General features: G+C 35.8%; 1 protein-coding gene across 1 annotated transcript in view; it reads left to right on the forward strand.

Annotated features, from left to right (window-relative positions):
* Window positions 1–19,813, forward strand: part of LOC107562711 (BMP/retinoic acid-inducible neural-specific protein 3-like) — a 78,505-nt gene extending 58,692 nt beyond the window's left edge. The window contains exons 6-7 of the mRNA XM_016247403.1: window positions 13,097–13,319; window positions 18,689–19,813. Coding sequence (XP_016102889.1) covers window positions 13,097–13,319; window positions 18,689–19,808 — 1,343 coding nt within the window. The 3' untranslated portion in view covers window positions 19,809–19,813. The remainder of the gene's footprint in view (window positions 1–13,096; window positions 13,320–18,688) is intronic.
* The last annotated feature ends 1,124 nt before the right edge of the window (window positions 19,814–20,937 follow it).

A 20,937-nucleotide genomic window follows, 5' to 3' on the forward strand; every position in this document is an offset into this window, starting at 1 on the left:
ATTATTATTATTATTATTATTATTATAGTTTGATCAGTTTTAAAATGTCAAAAAGCATGCTTAGTATGCATTATTGGGTGGCAATCATACCTCCTCCTACGATAGCTTCATTTATTTCATGTTATTCGTCTGGGGGTCATCATGCCACATTTTTTTCTTTTCTTTTGTGATCTTAATTGTTTCAGTAAGTAGAAGAAACAGTTTGACAGCATTCGTTCAGCTGCAGTAGCAGTGCAACAAAGCAGAGCAAATAAGTTATATGTCTTTGACATCAAATGCTCAACTCAAAGACTTACAAGCACATCGTAACGTCAAGGGCCCTGAAACAATTCACATGCCATAAAATATTTTCCTTTTCTTCTTTTCTAAGAAGATCTCTCAGAGATATAACACCGTTTAATGAGTCTGATTGGATTATGTTGTGTATGTGCTTCAGTTCATTGTTTTGCGTATGTAAAGGAAGCAACATTTAACCACACACCTGTTCATTTCATAAGCCATCTGGACTTGTTTGCATTATTTCTAGCGTGTCTCTACAATCAAAACTGTGGCTCATGTATGAAAAACTACACATGCTAACGATATGTAAATACATAATATGCATATTTAGCTCATAAGCACCATGCACACAGTTTTGTTTTTCAGTCCTAAATCCTGTGTGCCATAACTCCACTTCTCTGCAATTATTTGTCAGAAAAACTGTAGACAAACAGTGAAAGTGAGGATTTTCTTGTATAAAGATGCCAGCTGACTGTGTAGATCCATCAGAGTGCTGTTCCTGGAAAGCTCTGGGGTCACTAAACTGCTTCCTCTCAAACATGTGATGTCACCCCTGCTGTCAGAACCCTAATATGGGCAGGAGATGTAAGCTTCTATACAATGTAGACCTGAATTCAGCCCTGAGCCCAAAAAGCACTGCAGGTAATGAAAAAACCTATAGACAGCTAAAGGCTTAATCTCAAGGCATACTTAGAGTATAGTAAAAAACATACACCAGACATTTGGTGATATCTAATAAAGTTAAATTGTATATTTGTGCAACGTTATCTCTTTTAATATATGGCTGTGACTTTGAATCAATTTCCTCAGGTGACAAGTTATTTGAAAATAGCTGCTCTTCCCACTTTAATTCATCTCTCTGCGTGAGTAAAACTTCAAACAGTTACTTCAAATAAGTTGCAGACCACCTAATGCTTTTGTTTTTTTTTTAATCCTACTGACCTTGTGTGGAAGCCGAGAATAATATTTTATAATGGAATTCAGAGGCGTATTGAGAGCGGAGAGAGAGTTTATAACTCTCTGTGAGTGATGGAATACTGAGTGAGACCTGCTTTACTCATATACAGCAGACGAGGGGAGACTTTGTTTTCTTCAGAACCTATCTTCTACAGTTACTTCAAATAAGTTGCAGACCACCTAATGCTTTTGTTTTTTTTTTAATCCTACTGACCTTGTGTGGAAGCCGAGAATAATATTTTATAATGGAATTCAGAGGCGTATTGAGAGCGGAGAGAGAGTTTATAACTCTGTGAGTGATGGAATACTGAGTGAGACCTGCTTTACTCATATACAGCAGACGAGGGGAGACTTTGTTTTCTTCAGAACCTATCTTCTTTTTTTTTAGCTTTTCATTTTTGAGCACCAATAATCGACAATAAGCTCTTATTCAACAAAAATGCAATCAGGAATATTGTACAAATAATGAACAAAATTGGGCTGGAATAACAAACATTATTTATTCAATGTTTTATTATTATTTATTAATTTATTCAACCATTTAAAAAAAAAATATCAGTAAGAGGGTTCTTAACGTTCAACTAAACTAAATTATGTCCATCTTTGGGAGAAGATAAAACCAGTTTAAAACCCTGATTTGTGTGATGTTGTAAGTTACTATCGATAAAACATAAATAAACATCAAAATTAACCATACCAAATCTATGAAATTATAAAAATTATATAATTCACAATTACATATACTTTATTATAAGTTCATACAATTTTATTTTATTAAGCACCACCTTTCACTGCAAATAATGAACAAAATTGGGCTGGAATAACAAACATTATTTATTCAATGTTTTATTATTATTTATTAATTTATTCAACCATTTAAAAAAAAATGTCAGTAAGAGGGTTCTTAACGTTCAACTAAACTAAATTGTGTCCATCTTTGGGAGAAGATAAAACCAGTTTAAAACCCCGATTTGTGTGATGTTGTAAGTTACTATCGATAAAACTTAAATAAACATCAAAATTAACCATACCAAATCTATGAAATTATAAAAATTATATAATTTACAATTACATATACTTTATTATAAGTTCATACAATTTTATTTTATTAAGCACCACCTTTCACTTACAATTGAATAAATAATAACAAATAAAATAAAATAAAATTAAGTGTGAAATGCTTTAAAATGTGTGAGGCCCAATGCAGTACCCTATTTGTATGCTGTTTCTGTTTTCGTTCAAGCAAAGTGTAATAGCATATGCTGTACATTAAGCTATCAGTAGGGGTTAGCTAATTTGGGTCCAAATGATGGCTTGTAGCTATTAAATAAACTTATATTTACACTCGTCAAACTTACTATTAAAGTAAAATATTTGTTTGTTAATTTTGCTTACAATAATTTGGGTAGCAGGGTTGAATGGTTGGGATTTATGAATGCAGAAAACACAGTGCAGTTTGTGTAAGAACTGAAAAAAATTAAAATGAGATGATTTACTTGTCTTCCAGCCATGCTGTAGGAAAGCTCCAAATTATGTTATTTCTTATAACCAAATTCATAGCGGATGCCAGTATAGCCAGATTCCTGCTGAGCCTCAATAATTTACAGCTAAACAGAACCATGCAAACTACAGTACCAACAAACTTATCCTCCAGCCTAGAGAGAAAAAATGCCACTTAACTTTACTTTCTAAACTCACAAGCGTTTATATCATCTCGAGGAAGTCACACATTGTAATTTCTCTCGCTTTAATGATGCAGGCAGTGGCTTGTATGACAGCACAGTCCATTCGGTTTTGATGCATATACTGCAGCCACCCACCGATGCCTGTTTTAGGTTTTAAGGGTTTAATTCATCCTGCTGGCCCATTTAAGTTCAGACCAGGCCTCAGTGCACCTCAAACTCATAATGACATGGTGGCCTGATATGCTACATGGTAATGGCCTATTAAGAAAAACAAGCAGCACTATAATTTCTGCTAACATAGAAGCATGGGGTGATTAAAATGAACATAATTTTACTTAAACCAAGAAAACCCAGGCTGCAATATGATTATGTATGCTTTTAGAAATCTGTGTCACTTTTGATAGCATGGCACATAAGTCTTTTTAAAACCGACTATAAAAAAATGCTTATATGTTTAGTGGAATGGTGTACTATACCATAGAACCCACAGTAAACATGTTTTCTTTCTTCCAGTCTTTTTCTTTTTTTCCTCTCTTGTGAGTGTACTTTGCAACTACGGACATAATTATAAATTTACGATATGTCGCGCCACAACGCCCGCTGCCAATATTTTACAACTTACGAGTGAGCATTTCAAGTGTTTTATGCTCCTCTCCAGACTTTGATAGGCAAAAATTACTGTCTTAGTTAGGATTGATCTCCTTTATGAGTTTTTGGAGGCTGAGACCTCAACAACACAGCTTGGCCTTGCTGAAAGCACCCACCGGAGTACCATAAGCAGTGATCGCAGTGCACAGAACCAAGACAAAGAGGCTAAAGGCCCTATATTTATGGCTCAGGGTTCCAGCAACAGCGAAAGAGAGCAAGGAGTATATTTCAGTGACTGCTTTGGAGCTCTGATGACAGCAGGAATAGAGGAAACTGTATTTTATCAAAGACAAGCTCCTGCGACGGTTCATTCTTATTCTAAAAGATACAGACTCTTTCAACAGGTAACAATCTACGCATTAAGATGTCATTCCAGGCCTGGCGTTTCTTGTTTAGCATTTAAAGAAAGATGTTGCATTTGAAATCCTTTTCTTTTTCTTTGTAGCATGAAAACATTTTTTTCTTTGGGTTTTTTATGTTGAATACACCCAATGGCAAACCTTTATCCAAATATAGTGTTATTTTTTTCATAGTTTGAGTCATAGCTTGATCTTTTGAGGCAAATTTCATCTTTTAGTCAAGTTTAGTCTGACAAAAATTGCATGTAATTGTAGTAAAGTATAACATTATACAGAAAGTGCTAAATTAAACCAAACACAAATTTACAAGGGAAAAGTATTATGAAAACCTGAGCTCCTGAAATATAATAATAATAATAATTATTATTATTATTATTATTATTATTAAATGTTATTTTAATTTTACTTATTGCATTTTAATATTTAGAAGTTTTTTCTCTTCATATATTTGTAAACCTATGGTTTAATTTAAATAGTGACAGAATCTTTATTTTTGGGTGATTATTTGACATCCTTATGCCCCATTTTTATGTTTGTGTTCACTGTTGACAGAAAGTGCTAAATTAAACCAAACACAAATTTACAAGGGAAAAGTATTATGAAAACCTGAGCTCCTGAAATAACATAATAATAATAATTATTATTATTATTATTATTAAATGTTATTTTAATTTTACTTATTGCATTTTAATATTTTGAAGTTTTTTCTCTTCATATATTTGTAAACCTATGGTTTAATTTAAATAGTGACAGAATCTTTATTTTTGGGTGATTATTTGACATCCTTATGCCCCATTTTTATGTTTGTGTTCACTGTTGATAATCTATGTTCGTTAACGAAGATTCCTGTCTGCAATTTTGCATTTTAGCTGGGTGCGGTTTGCATTTAACTGGTTTGAAAGGAAAAATTGTGCAGTAATTTTGTTGACGAGATTAGCATTGTATATGTACAAAACACAAACTTTTGTTTGTCAGTAATAAAGAAGGATGATTAAAAGGCTTGGGCCGATGCCTGGAAATATAACAACACACAATACGTATGTGGTTGTCATTGAAGATGTGTTAAGTCGGCGAGTCCATGAAAATCTGTCATTGTCTCATTCCCAGGTTTATTTCACTACCTCAGTTCCTTCTACAGACTTGAAACGGTGTCTTGTTCATGTCACAAATGTCTTCTTGCACAATTACAGGGAAAACTCAATTCTGTATTAATGTTCAGGGAAAAAATGTGCCCGGTTGACTGATTAACAGAGTGAATATCCTTCATTTCGTTCTAACACTGCAAGAAATGTCTAATCAGGACCCTGTCACCAGTCAGCATCTCCAGACGAGCCGTAATTCAGCCACCCTGCCGCTACCTGTGCTTTGATCAATCTGTGAATTATGCCCTGTCCTCTGGGAGCCACCAAATTTTCACCGGCTTTAAAATCATATTCCACTTGGAGATATAAAAGATGTATAGTGGCCAGGCGGCACTGTGTTCTGCAGGGTGTCCGGTAAAGATAACACGACCACTTCCTCCCATGAAGAGGGAAAAGCGTTCATTAGAATATAGTATACTGGTGTCCTGCTTTCGCTGTGAAAAATAAAAATCACAACAATAATAAGCTGAAGGGCAGAAGGTACATCCTTGATCTTTTTTATCTTCTCTGTCCTGATTAACAATTTAATTACATTTTAAACAGTCTGTATATTTCAAAGCACAGTAAACTCTGCACAACTTGTATTTTACTTTGCATTAAATGGAACTTCTGTGGAGTTTGTGGCTGATAGTTATGTTTCTTGCTATTTAGATGCAAAACAGTTCATTATAGGTGTAATGAATGTGTGAGCCCATTTGCATCTGATGAAAAAAATATAAGGCCGTGTTACAATAGGTAATTTCAGCAACATTGCCTGCATCTGCTTTCAGCCTGATATCAAAAGTTAAAGTTCTTCAATGCATATACTTGTGAATAGTTTGCATCGCACTGATGGTTTGCTTATAATTACAAAACTAAATCAGGCCGTACCTGCAGGGAAGCTTGGCTCGGTTAGACAGCTGTCTAATGCACAAAAAAGGCAGATCACTGCAGCTTTATGCACAAAATAAACACATTTAGCTGAAGTCTAAGAGGCACTTTGAAACAGAATATCTGATAGAAAGGAGAACACAAATAATTGCATGGGGTTTGTGTATTGTAACTAGAGAAAAAGTGTTTTCTTTTCAAGTAATCATAAAGCTGTCTAAGAAAAAACTTTGTTGGGGATCTGCTAGTTCATTTCACTTTTTGCCAAATGGGGCAAGTTGTCACAATGAAACATGCAATTAAACCTCAGAATAAGCTCAATTTAAAAGATAAAACTATTATGAATTGCAAAACAATACATAAAACAGCCTGCAAGCATGAAAAGATGTGCCATGGAAAAATATAATTCCATCATCAGTTCATTTGTTTGTTTTTTGGTCTTTCATTTGTGCATTTTTTAATTTGCTTGTTTGTTTATTAATAGAACTCTAGCATCGTGCGAAAGGAAGTCTTTCTCATCTTGACTGGATAGTCAGTCTCAGTGATGATACTCTGTGATAGTTTGTAGTTGAGAGTCTATAGTTACATCAGCAGACATTATTGATTCCTTTTCCTCCAGCTGTCTTTGTAGTTTTCAAAGTCCATACCATATGGAGAAGCAACACAGGATGCAATATAAGAAATAACTGTATGGCACAGTGTAAATGTCAAAATGTTCTCCTCTTTTACAATGTTTGTTGGTTCATGGTAAAAGTGAACTCACCATGTACATAGAACTAACTTTCCCAAATAGAGTTGAATAGAAAAATTAACATGAACAAAGAAGGTCACAAAATGTAACTAATTTAGCTATTTGATTATTAACCTAAATATTTCTTATATTCATTTGATATTTCAAACATCATAACATTTATATGATAAAAAAAATCCAAAAAGTAAATTTTTAGGCTTAAATTTGGCTTGAATCTCATATTTTCAACATAGTCTCTGACTTTTGGACCGCACTGTATAATGAGCATGAATGCCATTATGTTCTTGAACGTGCATAGACGGCAGTAATTTCCCATCTCTCCTTGTTCATAGAAATTTGATGTACTAATGTACAAAATGAGAATGTGTTTTGAGGAAAATAGGGAAAAGCGTTCATTAGAATATAGTATACTGGTGTCCTGCTTTCGCTGTGAAAAATAAAAATCACAACAATAATAAGCTGAAGGGCAGAAGGTACATCCTTGATCTTTTTTATCTTCTCTGTCCTGATTAATAATTTAATTTTATACAGTTTGAGTATTTCAAAACACTGTAAACTAGTAGAAAAAAAACTCCACACAACTTGTATTTCGCTTTGCATTAAATGGAACTTCTGTGGAGTTTGGGGCTGATAGTTGTTTCTTTTGCTATTTAGATGCAAAACAGTTCATTATAGGTGTAATGAATGTGTGAGCCCATTTGCATCTGATGAAAAAAATATAAGGCCGTGTTACAATAGGTAATTTCAGCAACATTGCCTGCATCTGCTTTCAGCCTGATATCAAAAGTTAAAGTTCTTCAATGCATATACTTGTGAATAGTTTGCATCGCACTGATGGTTTGCTTATAATTACAAAACTAAATCAGGCCGTACCTGCAGGGAAGCTTGGCTCGGTTAGACAGCTGTCTAATGCACAAAAAAGGCAGATCACTGCAGCTTTATGCACAAAATAAACACATTTAGCTGAAGTCTAAGAGGCACTTTGAAACAGAATATCTGATAGAAAGGAGAACACAAATAATTGCATGGGGTTTGTGTATTGTAACTAGAGAAAAAGTGTTTTCTTTTCAAGTAATCATAAAGCTGTCTAAGAAAAAACTTTGTTGGGGATCTGCTAGTTCATTTCACTTTTTGCCAAATGGGGCAAGTTGTCACAATGAAACATGCAATTAAACCTCAGAATAAGCTCAATTTAAAAGATAAAACTATTATGAATTGCAAAACAATACATAAAACAGCCTGCAAGCATGAAAAGATGTGCCATGGAAAAATATAATTCCATCATCAGTTCATTTGTTTGTTTTTTGGTCTTTCATTTGTGCATTTTTTAATTTGCTTGTTTGTTTATTAATAGAACTCTAGCATCGTGCGAAAGGAAGTCTTTCTCATCTTGACTGGATAGTCAGTCTCAGTGATGATACTCTGTGATAGTTTGTAGTTGAGAGTCTATAGTTACATCAGCAGACATTATTGATTCCTTTTCCTCCAGCTGTCTTTGTAGTTTTCAAAGTCCATACCATATGGAGAAGCAACACAGGATGCAATATAAGAAATAACTGTATGGCACAGTGTAAATGTCAAAATGTTCTCCTCTTTTACAATGTTTGTTGGTTCATGGTAAAAGTGAACTCACCATGTACATAGAACTAACTTTCCCAAATAGAGTTTAATAGAAAAATTAGCATGAACAAAGAAGGTCACAAAATGTAACTAATTTAGCTATTTGATTATTAACCTAAATATTTCTTATATTCATTTGATATTTCAAACATCATAACATTTCTATGATAAAAAAAAATCCAAAAAGTAAATTTTTAGGCTTAAATTTGACTTGAATCTCATATTTTCAACATAGTCTCTGACTTTTGGACCGCACTGTATAATGAGCATGAATGCCATTATGTTCTTGAACGTGCATAGACGGCAGTAATTTCCCATCTCTCCTTGTTCATAGAAATTTGATGTACTAATGTACAAAATGAGAATGTGTTTTGAGCCCAAATAGAGTTGAATAGAAAAATTAACATGAACAAAGAAGGTCACAAAATGTAACTAATTTAGCTATTTGATTATTAACCTAAATATTTCTTATATTCATTTGATATTTCAAACATCATAACATTTCTATGATAAAAAAAAATCCAAAAAGTAAATTTTTAGGCTTAAATTTGACTTGAATCTCATATTTTCAACATAGTCTCTGACTTTTGGACCGCACTGTATAATGAGCATGAATGCCATTATGTTCTTGAACGTGCATAGGCAGCAGTAATTTCCCTTTTCTCCTTGTTCATAGAAAGTACTAATATACAAAATGAGAATGTGTTTTGAGGAAAATAACCTCATCATTCCATATGACATTTTTAGGAAGGGCTAAATAGTCCATAAATTTGAACATAAAGTCATAAATGCCAGAATAAGGCAGAAAAGGGGAGAAAAGTTCAAATTGTAAATGTGCTGTGAATAATGAGATCTCCAGCTGAATGTGGGCAAGAAGGAGATAAAAGATGAGGGAAAGAAGGAGAGAAATTCGACTGTAAACAGTGGAAGGCAAAAGAAGGAAGGTAGAGTGAGAGAGAGAGAGGGAGTGAGAAAATCTCATAAAAGCACTGCTGCATATGACTACATTTATGCCGGTATACTGTATGTGGGAAAGGGACGGCAGGTTATGATTGAATGTGTTTTGAGGAAAATAACCTCATCATTCCATATGACATTTTTAGGAAGGGCTAAATAGTCCATAAATTTGAACATAAAGTCATAAATGCCAGAATAAGGCAGAAAAGGGGAGAAAAGTTCAAATTGTAAATGTGCTGTGAATAATGAGATCTCCAGCTGAATGTGGGCAAGAAGGAGATAAAAGATGAGGGAAAGAAGGAGAGAAATTCGACTGTAAACAGTGGAAGGCAAAAGAAGGAAGGTAGAGTGAGAAAGAGAGAGAGGGAGTGAGAAAATCTCATAAAAGCACTGCTGCATATGACTACATTTATGCCGGTATACTGTATGTGGGAAAGGGACGGCAGGTTATGATCGGATACAGAATGAACTGCTATGGTTTCATTGGGTTACATTAGCATACCACAACCCTGATCTCAGCCCCTCTAGGTTTATGTTTGGAATATGCATGTATATATTAAATGCTTGCTTTCGTTGTCACATAATGAAAGCAAATGTGCGGCAAATCTGATTCATAGAGTGATAAAGCATCCTTTCAGATGTAAGAATCATCTGAATACAATTACTATAAAATGAAATGTTATTGAGTCCTCATTCATTCAAGGATTTCATGGCTTTTTGAAGCATTATGAGAGCCACAGAAATATTTTCTGATATTACATAAGATAAAACACCAAGCTGAATACCTGAAGTCATTTGGTTATATACTGTATAATGCAAATTCATCTTTTTTTAAAGGAAGTGTAGTTATTAGTCTCTTATTGGCCTGTTTAGACAAGTCCTCCATAAAGCAAACAAAACAAGCCTTGCAGATTAATAAAATAACAAGTTTTACTTCAAATGTGGCTTCTTATTACAGAATTCAATTATTTAATAGTATTCTATACACTGACAAGGGCTATTTCGATTAGTATTGCATTATAAATATATAGTTCAGTCATGAAACTTTAGATGGCACATTCTGACGGGGTGTTAACGCAACTGATGATATTCAGAGAGTTAAACGACTTGGCACAAGCTGATTGGTTCATGCTGCATATGCAGCCAATGAGCTTACTACCTTGCATTTATATGGCTGGCTAGCATTCACTTGAGATTCCTGCAGCGTGCTTTCAGAGTTCTCTGAAACCCTCCACCTTCCCCAGCTCCACCTGTATAGATCTGCTACGGGTTATATTATATGCTATTTGTGCAGCAGCAGTATGTCTTAAATACTCATGGCACCATGGTGAGATGGCTTGAGGGACACAGATAAACCATATACTGTTGCATTCATGTGCTGATTCTCTTCACGTTTCATCAGTCAAACATTCCCATCTGCACGGTATTCAGCAACAGCGATAGTTGGATGCTTTTGGACATATAAGGGATTTCCCGTCATCGAGTATGAATAAAACATAAGTTACATGTGAGAGTTTAGCGCTGCGTGCTTTTTCATTTTGATATCACATATCACAACAGCCCTAATTAACACGATAACATGATATTACATTTTTTAAATACCACGATTATCTCAAATATATATGTATATTGTATATATGTATATTGTGACACCTCAATTAAGAGATTAAAATATTAGTTGTACTGATCTATTAAGAGATTAAAATATTAGTCATTATTGTTCTATTAAGAGATTAAAATATTTGTCACGTCACTTCAGTTCAGTTCAATTCATTACTTGCTTAACAGGCATGACAATTGTTACAATGTATTGCCAAAGCATAGTATTTACATTGAATCTAGAGATATGTACAGATATGTATTTAATAATAAAAAATAATAAATGCATGTATATTTTTTTTTTAATTGAGCAAATCAACATTTTAGAATTCTATATACAATTTAAAATTTAGAGTGGTGTGTGTGCATGTGTGTGTTTGTTGACGCATCACTGATTTTTTTGACTCCTCCCTCTTTTTGTGACAGGTATGTATCTTGCTGCTATTAAGATACAATCTCTTTTTTCCCCTTAAATATTAATAATAAATATTAAGTTGTGTTTTATTGTTTAACATTTTGAAGTCAGGGTAAAGTATTTCAAATTTTGGATAAAATTTCTTTCAAATTTTTTTCATAGTTAGGGCAGCTGGTGAGGAAGTGTTGCTCTGTCTCCATTTCTCCATGGTTACAGTATGGGCAGATGCGACTCTCTTTGGGCAGCCAGTTCTACTGATATCTGCCTGTCTCTAAAGTCAGAGTATCAGAGTATTGCTCAGTCTGTACCTTGTCATTTCTCTTCTTAATTCACAGTCTTTCACGGTACTCAGATATTATATTATTGTAGTTGCTATTGCTCTATTAAGAGTAGGGCAGTCAAGATATCAGATTTTTTACTACACTATTATCATGGCCAAAACAATGATGTATTGCGATATCTACAGAAATCTAGAAAAAGATATGAAAATATTATAATAAATAATAATTAAAATAACACATCTTATGCCCTCAGCAACGAGTATGACTTTTATTTTGAAATCTCATGGTTATCTCACAACAGCTCTAATTAACAATTACGAAATTTCCTTTTTTTTTAATATATATCATGATTATAGTCAAAAAAGATATATAGCAACACCCCTATTCTTTCTCTCTCTGTATATATATATATATATATTCTCAGAAAAAAGTGTCAAAATATAAACTCAAAATCGTGAGATGTAAACTCATGAATATTTTGAGAAAGTCGCAATTAACTTTTTATTTAAATTTTTTACTCCATGATGGAAAAAAATCCCAGTGAATAACTAAAAAGCATATGCCATATATTTATGTACATTTTTTAAATGAATGTGTTCAGTGGAAATGCTTTCATTATATAGGTTCAGCATGCACTCATTTGTCATTATTAGTTTTATGTAGCCAACATCAAATTAGCAAACAACATGATTATGCACTTCCAGACCTCCCTGATAATTGTAATACAATTATGTTGTGACTGGTCACTGTAGGCTTTTCTTCTGCTGTCAGAATCAAACAGAGACACATGCTTAGACAAAATGACAGAGGAAGAAAAGAAGAAAGAGGGAGTCTGAGCTAAAACAGAGCTTAACTGACAGTCTGAGCCAATGCTCAGTGATTTAGTCTTGTGTGTGGGAGCCTCTGGGCTCAGCGCTCATGGGATCATTGCACATTGTAATGCCCTGTGACACCAATGGAACTCTTTCTCCAAGGCCTTACAATTGGTGCTTGTCTCCTCAGTGTTGTGCAAATGTCTTCATTTCTCTCAGTTTCTGAGGGATGCTAATGTCTTTTTAAGTGGCCCGAATGCATTTCTATTTGTATTTGATAATTCCCCTAATGTAACGCTGTTTCTAGATTGTACAACATTTTGCAATGGAAGGTGTTGGGAAATTCTTTTAAGAGTTTTTCAACTAAACTGTCTGTGCTGAAGACAAATTGGCTTGTCCTTATTTCAAGTAGTGATCAATCAGCAGTGCACAATGATTGCTAAAGTTTTAATAAAACCTCACTTTGTTGCTCCTATATGGTTACAGTAGGTGACTTGTACTCATGTCATGTGATTAACGTTATTGGCTCTGCTGTTTTTTTTCCTATAACACCCACACTGAGTCGCTCAATAACTCACGCATTCATATTATGAACCATCTCATGTTCTCTCATCTCACTAGATTTGAAGCTCATAACAGCTCAATATAATTCATTCACCTTCATCAAAGGTTTCACAGTAATAATAACCATAATAACTTTTCTCACTCTCCTTCTGTTTTTCAGATGAGTTCAAGGCCTTTCTCAAGAAATTGCCAACAGATCATTTTTTAAACACCTCTGCTGTCTTAAAGTTCTGGACGTCAGATCTGGTCCTGCAGAGACGTTATGGTCTGCTGGAGGCGAGCACTAAAGTGGTGCTGGGAAAAGCCATCAAGATAGTGCGCAAACTCTTCACTCTCAGCAAGCGCTGTCCTACACAGCCAAAGATCAGCCTGCCTAGAGAAAGGTACGAGGCCATATGATCTTTTTTTTTTCAAATGCAACACATTTAAGGGGGGGGGGTCTTAATGTCTTTGATGTCATTGCAACACTACGTGGGGAAGTCGTGGCCTAATGGTTAGAGAGTCAGACTCGTAACCCAAAGGTTGTGGGTTTGAGTCTCGTACTGGCAGGGATTTGTAGGTGGGGGGAGTGAATGTACAGCGCAATACCATGACTGAGGTGCCCTTGAGCACGGCACCAAACCCCCAACTGCTCCCTGGGCGCCGCAGCATAAATGGCTGCCCCCTGCTCCGGGTGTGTGTTCACGCTGTGTGTGTGCGTGCTTTGGATGGGTTAAATGCAGAGCACTTGTCATGTCACGTCACATTTAAGGTAGCATGTACAATGTGAGTTTCAATTAAATGTATAGTTCATCCAAAACCCGAAACTACATCATTAACTTTTTACTTTTTTTGAATATGAAAACAAAAAGTTGCCAGATATCTGAAAAGACAGATGAGAAATGAGGCTGGAGGATTTTAAAGATTTAAAATTTAGGCCGCATTTAAACTGTAGGTCTTGATGCCCAATTCCAATTTGTTAACTATGTCCCCTTTTTATTTTTTGACAACCAGTTTACATCTTCTTTTAAAAGTGACCCATATACAATATCTGCATTTACACAACTTAAGTTAGATGTACTGACCCAGAAAAGTGTTCACCTGAGTTGACGTCATTTGCCGCCATCACTTTTTCCAATTTGTCCGCTTACATGGCAGACACAAATGCATGTATCGAAATCCTTGTGTCTGTTTTTTCCTGCTTACATGTTCGTGGGTCATATCCGATCTGTGCCCCATCTGAGAAAAAAATCGGAATAGGGTCACTTGAACCATGTAATGTAAATGCGGCCTTGGACTTGTGGTGCCCATATAGAGTGAAAGTTTCTGAAGAGTGGTCAGTGTGTGCACTCTATAATCAAGAGCTCCAAGCAAGTGACAGGTTGTAGTTAGCATCCTTCAGTTTGAAGACTTTCACTAGTCAAAAGTATTTTCGTGAAATTCTCAAGTGATGTCTTCAGTGCACTGAAAATAAAGATTAAAAACAGGGTGACTTTTCTTAAAAGAAAACAACTTGTGCATTCATAGTTTTATAGTCACAAATTCTAGGGTTAATTTCATTGCAAACAATCATCTTCTCCTGCCTGCTGAGGCACAGGCTCAAGCTTTCGTCCAGCGAGGTGGTACGCATACGGGAAGCGCTCCAGAGTTTCAACGCCAAGCTCCCCAACTCCACCGAGTCAGAACTCAGCCAGCTGTGCAGCTAGCTCAAATGAGGCTCTGTTGCTCATTTTTGCCTGCCTGTGAGAATGTATTTGTAAATGTGATGAGAGAGAAAGGGAAAATAAATATATTGTCAGTGTGCGTGTAAATGTTTGTGGATGAGATTGTCTTTGAATCCTCTTCCTTTGGGCAGCAATTGTAAGAAGCAGAATTTTTGATTGTGACTGATACAGGAGCGTACCTTAGAAGCCGTATGTTCCCAGAATATTCCCTTGCTGGGAAAACCTTGTTGGATCTAGCCTACAGTCAAACTACTTAGTGTCTTTGAGTAAGGGTTCCTTTTGAGACGATGGGGATTTTAACTAAGTGATTCATGAAAAAGAACATTTTAAGTGAGAATATATAGCTACGATTTCTTAGCACATATGTGCTAAAGTTGTAGTTATTCTTGGTGATGTCATTGTTCAAGACGAATCCAGAGAATCGATCTATTCCGATGTAAAGTGTCAGAGCACAGTGGTCCAATGGTTATAACAATCAGCAAAGAATCAAATGTGCTTTTCTATTTTATCTGGAGTCGCAAATCCTGTATTGTGAGATATGTATATATGTACTTAATGTGGGACTGAATTGCCAGAATGTTGAATAGAATTTCCTTTGTATTCCAGAGATATTGCTAAACCAAAAGGTAAACATGAAAGCAAATTGAATGGCAAAATTTCTTTACTGTTTTTTTTTATGTTCACTGAAATCTCTTTTGAGAAGGCAACCTTAAGGTTGCAGTACATACTTACAATATTGTTTTGAACAGGTTTGTGGGCTGCTTTGTAAATACTACTCATCTCATTCAAGACATGAAAAGCTTCACATTGCTTCTTGGATATATACAGATAAACACCCATATTTGTACTTTTTTGAAAGTGCAAAGACCAAAAAAAAACACACTTCAACACAAAACAATTGCCTTACGAAGTGAAGTCTCTGTTCTGATATCAAAGCACACCTGGCTGTATGTCTCTCTCTTAAAGAAAAAAAAGAAAAAATTATCTTTCTTTTTTTTCCTCAATACTAAATTCTAATTTCAATTACAGTGACCTCTAATCTGTAAATGTCAGTTTTTTTTTATTGCCGTATTATATGAGGAGTGCATTACATGTTATCTATGTGCAAATACAGAGCAAAATATTTGCATCACCTGGTTCAATAGCTTTGTTTTCCACAACATTTCCCTGCTTTTCTATTAAACATATGATGATGTGAAGACGCATAACTGTAATACATGAATTAATTTAGTATCTCTACATCTAGAGGCAATTATTTCCATTCAGCATTTAATAACCATACATGTACTGCTTAAGTGTTCTTGATTAAGTTACTTGGGTTGTAGCATTTGTCAGCACAAACAACCACAGAATTACAGCCTTTGACAACACAGAGCATTTATTACTGCTTTTTATATAAAACTGGAATGTGTGGAAATGTCTGTGAAAATTGCGTATATGCATCAACATAAAAAAAACGATCAGTTTTCTGTCAAGATAAGATGGATCGCTCAATATATGGGGAGCAACTTTTACAGCGCTACATAAAAAAAAAACCCAGAATAAAATAATTGCAATTTATGTGGTTGTCATGGAGAGCTGTAGGACCTTCACATTGTCTGTCACGATATATCTGTGACTCAACTGAGAAGGGGAAAAACATTCTCGCTAAATTCAGAAGATGGAAATCACAGGGAGTCTGTAAATATGAGTTGTTTATCTTAATGTCTAAGACAGGAATCAGTTTTCGCACCTTCAACAAATTGTCAAGACAGTGAAAGGCATCTAATCAATCAAAACAGCCCTGTGTAAACTGGCATAGTCTCGTTCTTGAGAAACAGAGAGTTTAAACTAAACTGCCTGACGTTACAATGTATTTTTGGTAACACTTTATAATAACTTTCATAAATTTACTTATAAACAATACTAACATATATAATGTATACTACCGTCCAAAGGTTTGGGATTGGTGCGATTTTTTAAAATAACTTTTTCAAATAAATCTGTTAGTGTCTTATGCTTTAACTCTTTTCTATTTTAATATACTTGATATATTTTAAAATGTAATTTATTCCTTTGATGGCAAAGCTGAATTTTCAGCTGTCATTATTCCAGTCTTCAGTGTCAAACTATCTTTCAGAAATGTTTTTTTTTCTTGTTATTATTAATGTTGAAAAGAGTTGTGCTGTTTTATATTTTTGTGGAAACCATGATATATTTTTTTCTGAGATTCAGCTGCATTTATTTTAAATGGAAATCTTTTGTGACATTGTAAATGTCTTTATTGCCACTGTCAATTTAAAAAAAAAAGAACTCTTACTGACCCCAAACTTCTGAACTATAGTGTACATTAAAGTTATGAATATTAATTTCATGTGTATAATGTAATCTATTAACAAGTGATATTTTAGGTATTATGTAGGCATACTATACTGTTCAAATATGTATTATATAAAAAGATATGAAAGTTATTAAATAGTGTCACCTATTTATCTCATGGACATGTGAGATATGAATCATCTTTTTAGTTTGTTTGTTTTTTCCCCCCCAAACTAATATATTTCTGATTAAAATTGCTCTAGCCATCATGGTATCATTCTTGTTTACACAACTTAAGTTAGATGTACTGACCCAGAAAAGTGTTCACCTGAGTTGACGTCATTTGCCGCCATCACTTTTTCCAATTTGTCCGCTTACATGGCAGACACAAATGCATGTATCGAAATCCTTGTGTCTGTTTTTTCCTGCTTACATGTTCGTGGGTCATATCCGATCTGTGCCCCATCTGAGAAAAAAATCGGAATAGGGTCACTTGAACCATGTAATGTAAATGCGGCCTTGGACTTGTGGTGCCCATATAGAGTGAAAGTTTCTGAAGAGTGGTCAGTGTGTGCACTCTATAATCAAGAGCTCCAAGCAAGTGACAGGTTGTAGTTAGCATCCTTCAGTTTGAAGACTTTCACTAGTCAAAAGTATTTTCGTGAAATTCTCAAGTGATGTCTTCAGTGCACTGAAAATAAAGATTAAAAACAGGGTGACTTTTCTTAAAAGAAAACAACTTGTGCATTCATAGTTTTATAGTCACAAATTCTAGGGTTAATTTCATTGCAAACAATCAGCTATGTAACGAAGATGCCCTCAAAAGAAAGTTACGAACTTCACTGATATTTGGCCAAGTCTGAGATCTGAACAGAAATAATTCCAGAAATGCAATTCTTACTAAAAGTAATTCCAGAAATGCAGTTCTTCGTGTTCTATTCAGTTTGTTTAAATGATAATAAAGGAAAAATATTTTAACTGATGACTGATTTCAGAGGAGTTTTTCATCAAAATAGAAGATTCACATAAGAGATAACCAGTACTAAATCATTGAACCAAGTTGAACCAAGATGCATCTGTCTGAGTCAACATTAATGTGTGAGAACTGCTTAGTGGTTTATTTAACTGCCTGAATGGCATCTTGACATCAAAGGCTCTAATGAACAAGAAGTACATGTTACATTAGTGGATTTATAAGATTATTAATAAACTCAACAGTCCAGGACAAAAGGATGCCTGATGAAAAGAAATCTCACAGGGAGGCAGCCAACAGAAAGGGCATGTGATGCAAGACATTTTATTTATGTATGCATGGCATTACGTATGCGTCAACAGTTGTGAAGTGAGTAGGAAGATAATGGATAGCCCATGGAGTTGGAGCATTTATTTAAGTGACTTGTCTCTCGTTAAATTGGATGAAAGAGAATAAAAAGAATGCACACGCATCCCCAAAGGCTTTTAAGACTCACTTCCTCTACTGGTTAAGAACAATTTGCATTTGTCAAAGAACGGGCCATCAGCACTCGATTAATATTCGTATCAATCAGCAAGAGGAAATGAATGCCTCATTTACCACAAAGAAAATAAGGCCGATGTCAAGTCTTCACTGAACAATTTTAACATGTTAGTGAACAATTTTTCATGTCAGCGAAGCCCAGATTTCTTTCGATTTCATCTTTATTTAGTAAAGCCAAGCCTGTCATTTTTTCAGGAACTAATCTTGTCCGTAATTATCACCTTCTTTCTTGCAGGACTCTGGGTTTTTGGCTCAACAAAGCGCAGTCTCTGTTGTACTGCAGCGAGCATGGTGTGTACAGCACCTTCTCTGAGGAAATGCAGGGCTGCATCTGCGCCACTGAGCAACGCACTGTCTGCCAGGGCAACGTGCCATGTAAGGTGGGTGAGGGGACCCTCTGCTCGTCCTGCGCCCCAGACAACATCACCCGCTGTGGCACATGCCTCCCAGGCAGCATCCTCTATTTGGGATTCTGTCGTCCCAACATTGCCAACTCTTTGGACCACTACGTCAACTTTGACTTTGACATGCCGGACGCAGAAATGCGTTACCTCCTCCAAAGGCTCGACAGCCGCATGGAGGTCCACGCCATCTACATCAGCAACGACGTGCGTCTGGGCAGCTGGTTCAATCCGGCGTGGAGAAAGCGCATGCTGCTCACCCTCAAGAGCAACAAGAACAAGTCCAACCTCATCCACATGCTGATGGGGATCTCTTTCCAGATCTGTTCCACCAAGAACAGCACGCTGGAACCCGTGCCTGCAATCTATGTCAACCCCTTCGGGGGCAGCCACTCCGAGAGCTGGTTTATGCCCATCAACCAGCAGGAATTCCCAGACTGGGAAAGAACTAAATTGGACGCCTCACTCCAGTGCTATAACTGGACCCTCGCTCTTGGCAGTAAGTGGAAGTCCTTCTTCGAAACTGTGCACATTTACCTGCGCAGTCGCATAATCACAGACGATCCCACCGCCAACGAGACGCTTTTTTATGAGCCACTGGACCTGGATGACCACTCGGCCAACCTGGGCTACATGAAAATCAATAGCCTGAAGGTCTTTGGCTACAGCATGCACTTTGATCCAGAGGGAATCAAGGACCTGATCCTGCAGTTGGACTACCCGTACACGCAGGGTTCGCAGGATGCGGCCTTCCTGATGCTTCTGGAGATGAGGGACCGCATTAACCGGCTCTCTCCGCCAGGAGCCCAGCCGCTGGACCTCTTCTCCTGCCTGCTGAGGCACAGGCTCAAGCTTTCGTCCAGCGAGGTGGTACGCATACGGGAAGCGCTCCAGAGTTTCAACGCCAAGCTCCCCAACTCCACCGAGTCAGAACTCAGCCAGCTGTGCAGCTAGCTCAAATGAGGCTCTGTTTAAAAAAAAAAGAACTCTTACTGACCCCAAACTTCTGAACTATAGTGTACATTAAAGTTATGAATATTAATTTCATGTGTATAATGTAATCTATTAACAAGTGATATTTTAGGTATTATGTAGGCATACTATACTGTTCAAATATGTATTATATAAAAAGATATGAAAGTTATTAAATAGTGTCACCTATTTATCTCATGGACATGTGAGATATGAATCATCTTTTTAGTTTGTTTGTTTTTTTCCCCCCAAACTAATATATTTCTGATTAAAATCACTCTAGCCATCATGGTATCATTCTTGTTTATGTGCACAGTTGACTGAGAAAGCTATTACATTTTTCTGTGCAAAGTCATGAGATGAAAATTCATTATTCACTGAGGCTCTGACCATCTACTCAGATTGTGCTGTACCTATTGTAATACACTCTCATGTCAAAGTGAACATACTAATATCTAATCCAGCTATTTTTGGGATTCTAGTTTAAACAATTTAAGCTTTCTTTAAGCAGATTTCATGTTAACGTCCACCAAATATCTAAAACTGTACTCTGTACTTCATTTGAGGCTTTTACCTTCAACACAGCTCTCAGATTATTTACTGTAACAGTTACAAGCAGCTTTATTTTCATTTCTTTGGGAATTCACCAAGGGTTTTATTCTGATATTGCTTCTCAGATACACAAGATTATGCTTTTCTAGAAACATGTCAAATGTGACCTACTTTCAGGCTTTTTCTGCACGCTGTTTCAGTGACTTAAAAATAAAATGTGAGGTTTTTCAGATTCCAGGAAAGCGTTTGAAACCCATTCCTTATTAGCATATAATAAATTTATTTAGCAAAAAATAAATCCTCTAATGTGCACAGTAATGCTGTGGCAAGGGGGCAAAAAATTATTTGTAGTGAAATCATTGTATTAATTAATTTCAGACTGTAGTTATTTACCGAGCATGCTCTGAAACAAAATGGCATGTTGTCAAGTGAATTCAGCTCCTGGAGTTTGAGGTATCCGTTAGCGTCATACTAGTCGCTGAGTGAACTTACACATCAGGACTCCTCGAAAACCTCAGAAAGGAAGGATATTTCAGCCCTGTACTTAATTCCAGTTGCA

Source organism: Sinocyclocheilus grahami, unplaced genomic scaffold (assembly GCF_001515645.1).
Source record: "Sinocyclocheilus grahami isolate Dianchi unplaced genomic scaffold, SAMN03320097.WGS_v1.1 scaffold834.1, whole genome shotgun sequence".
Lineage (NCBI taxonomy): Eukaryota > Metazoa > Chordata > Actinopteri > Cypriniformes > Cyprinidae > Sinocyclocheilus > Sinocyclocheilus grahami.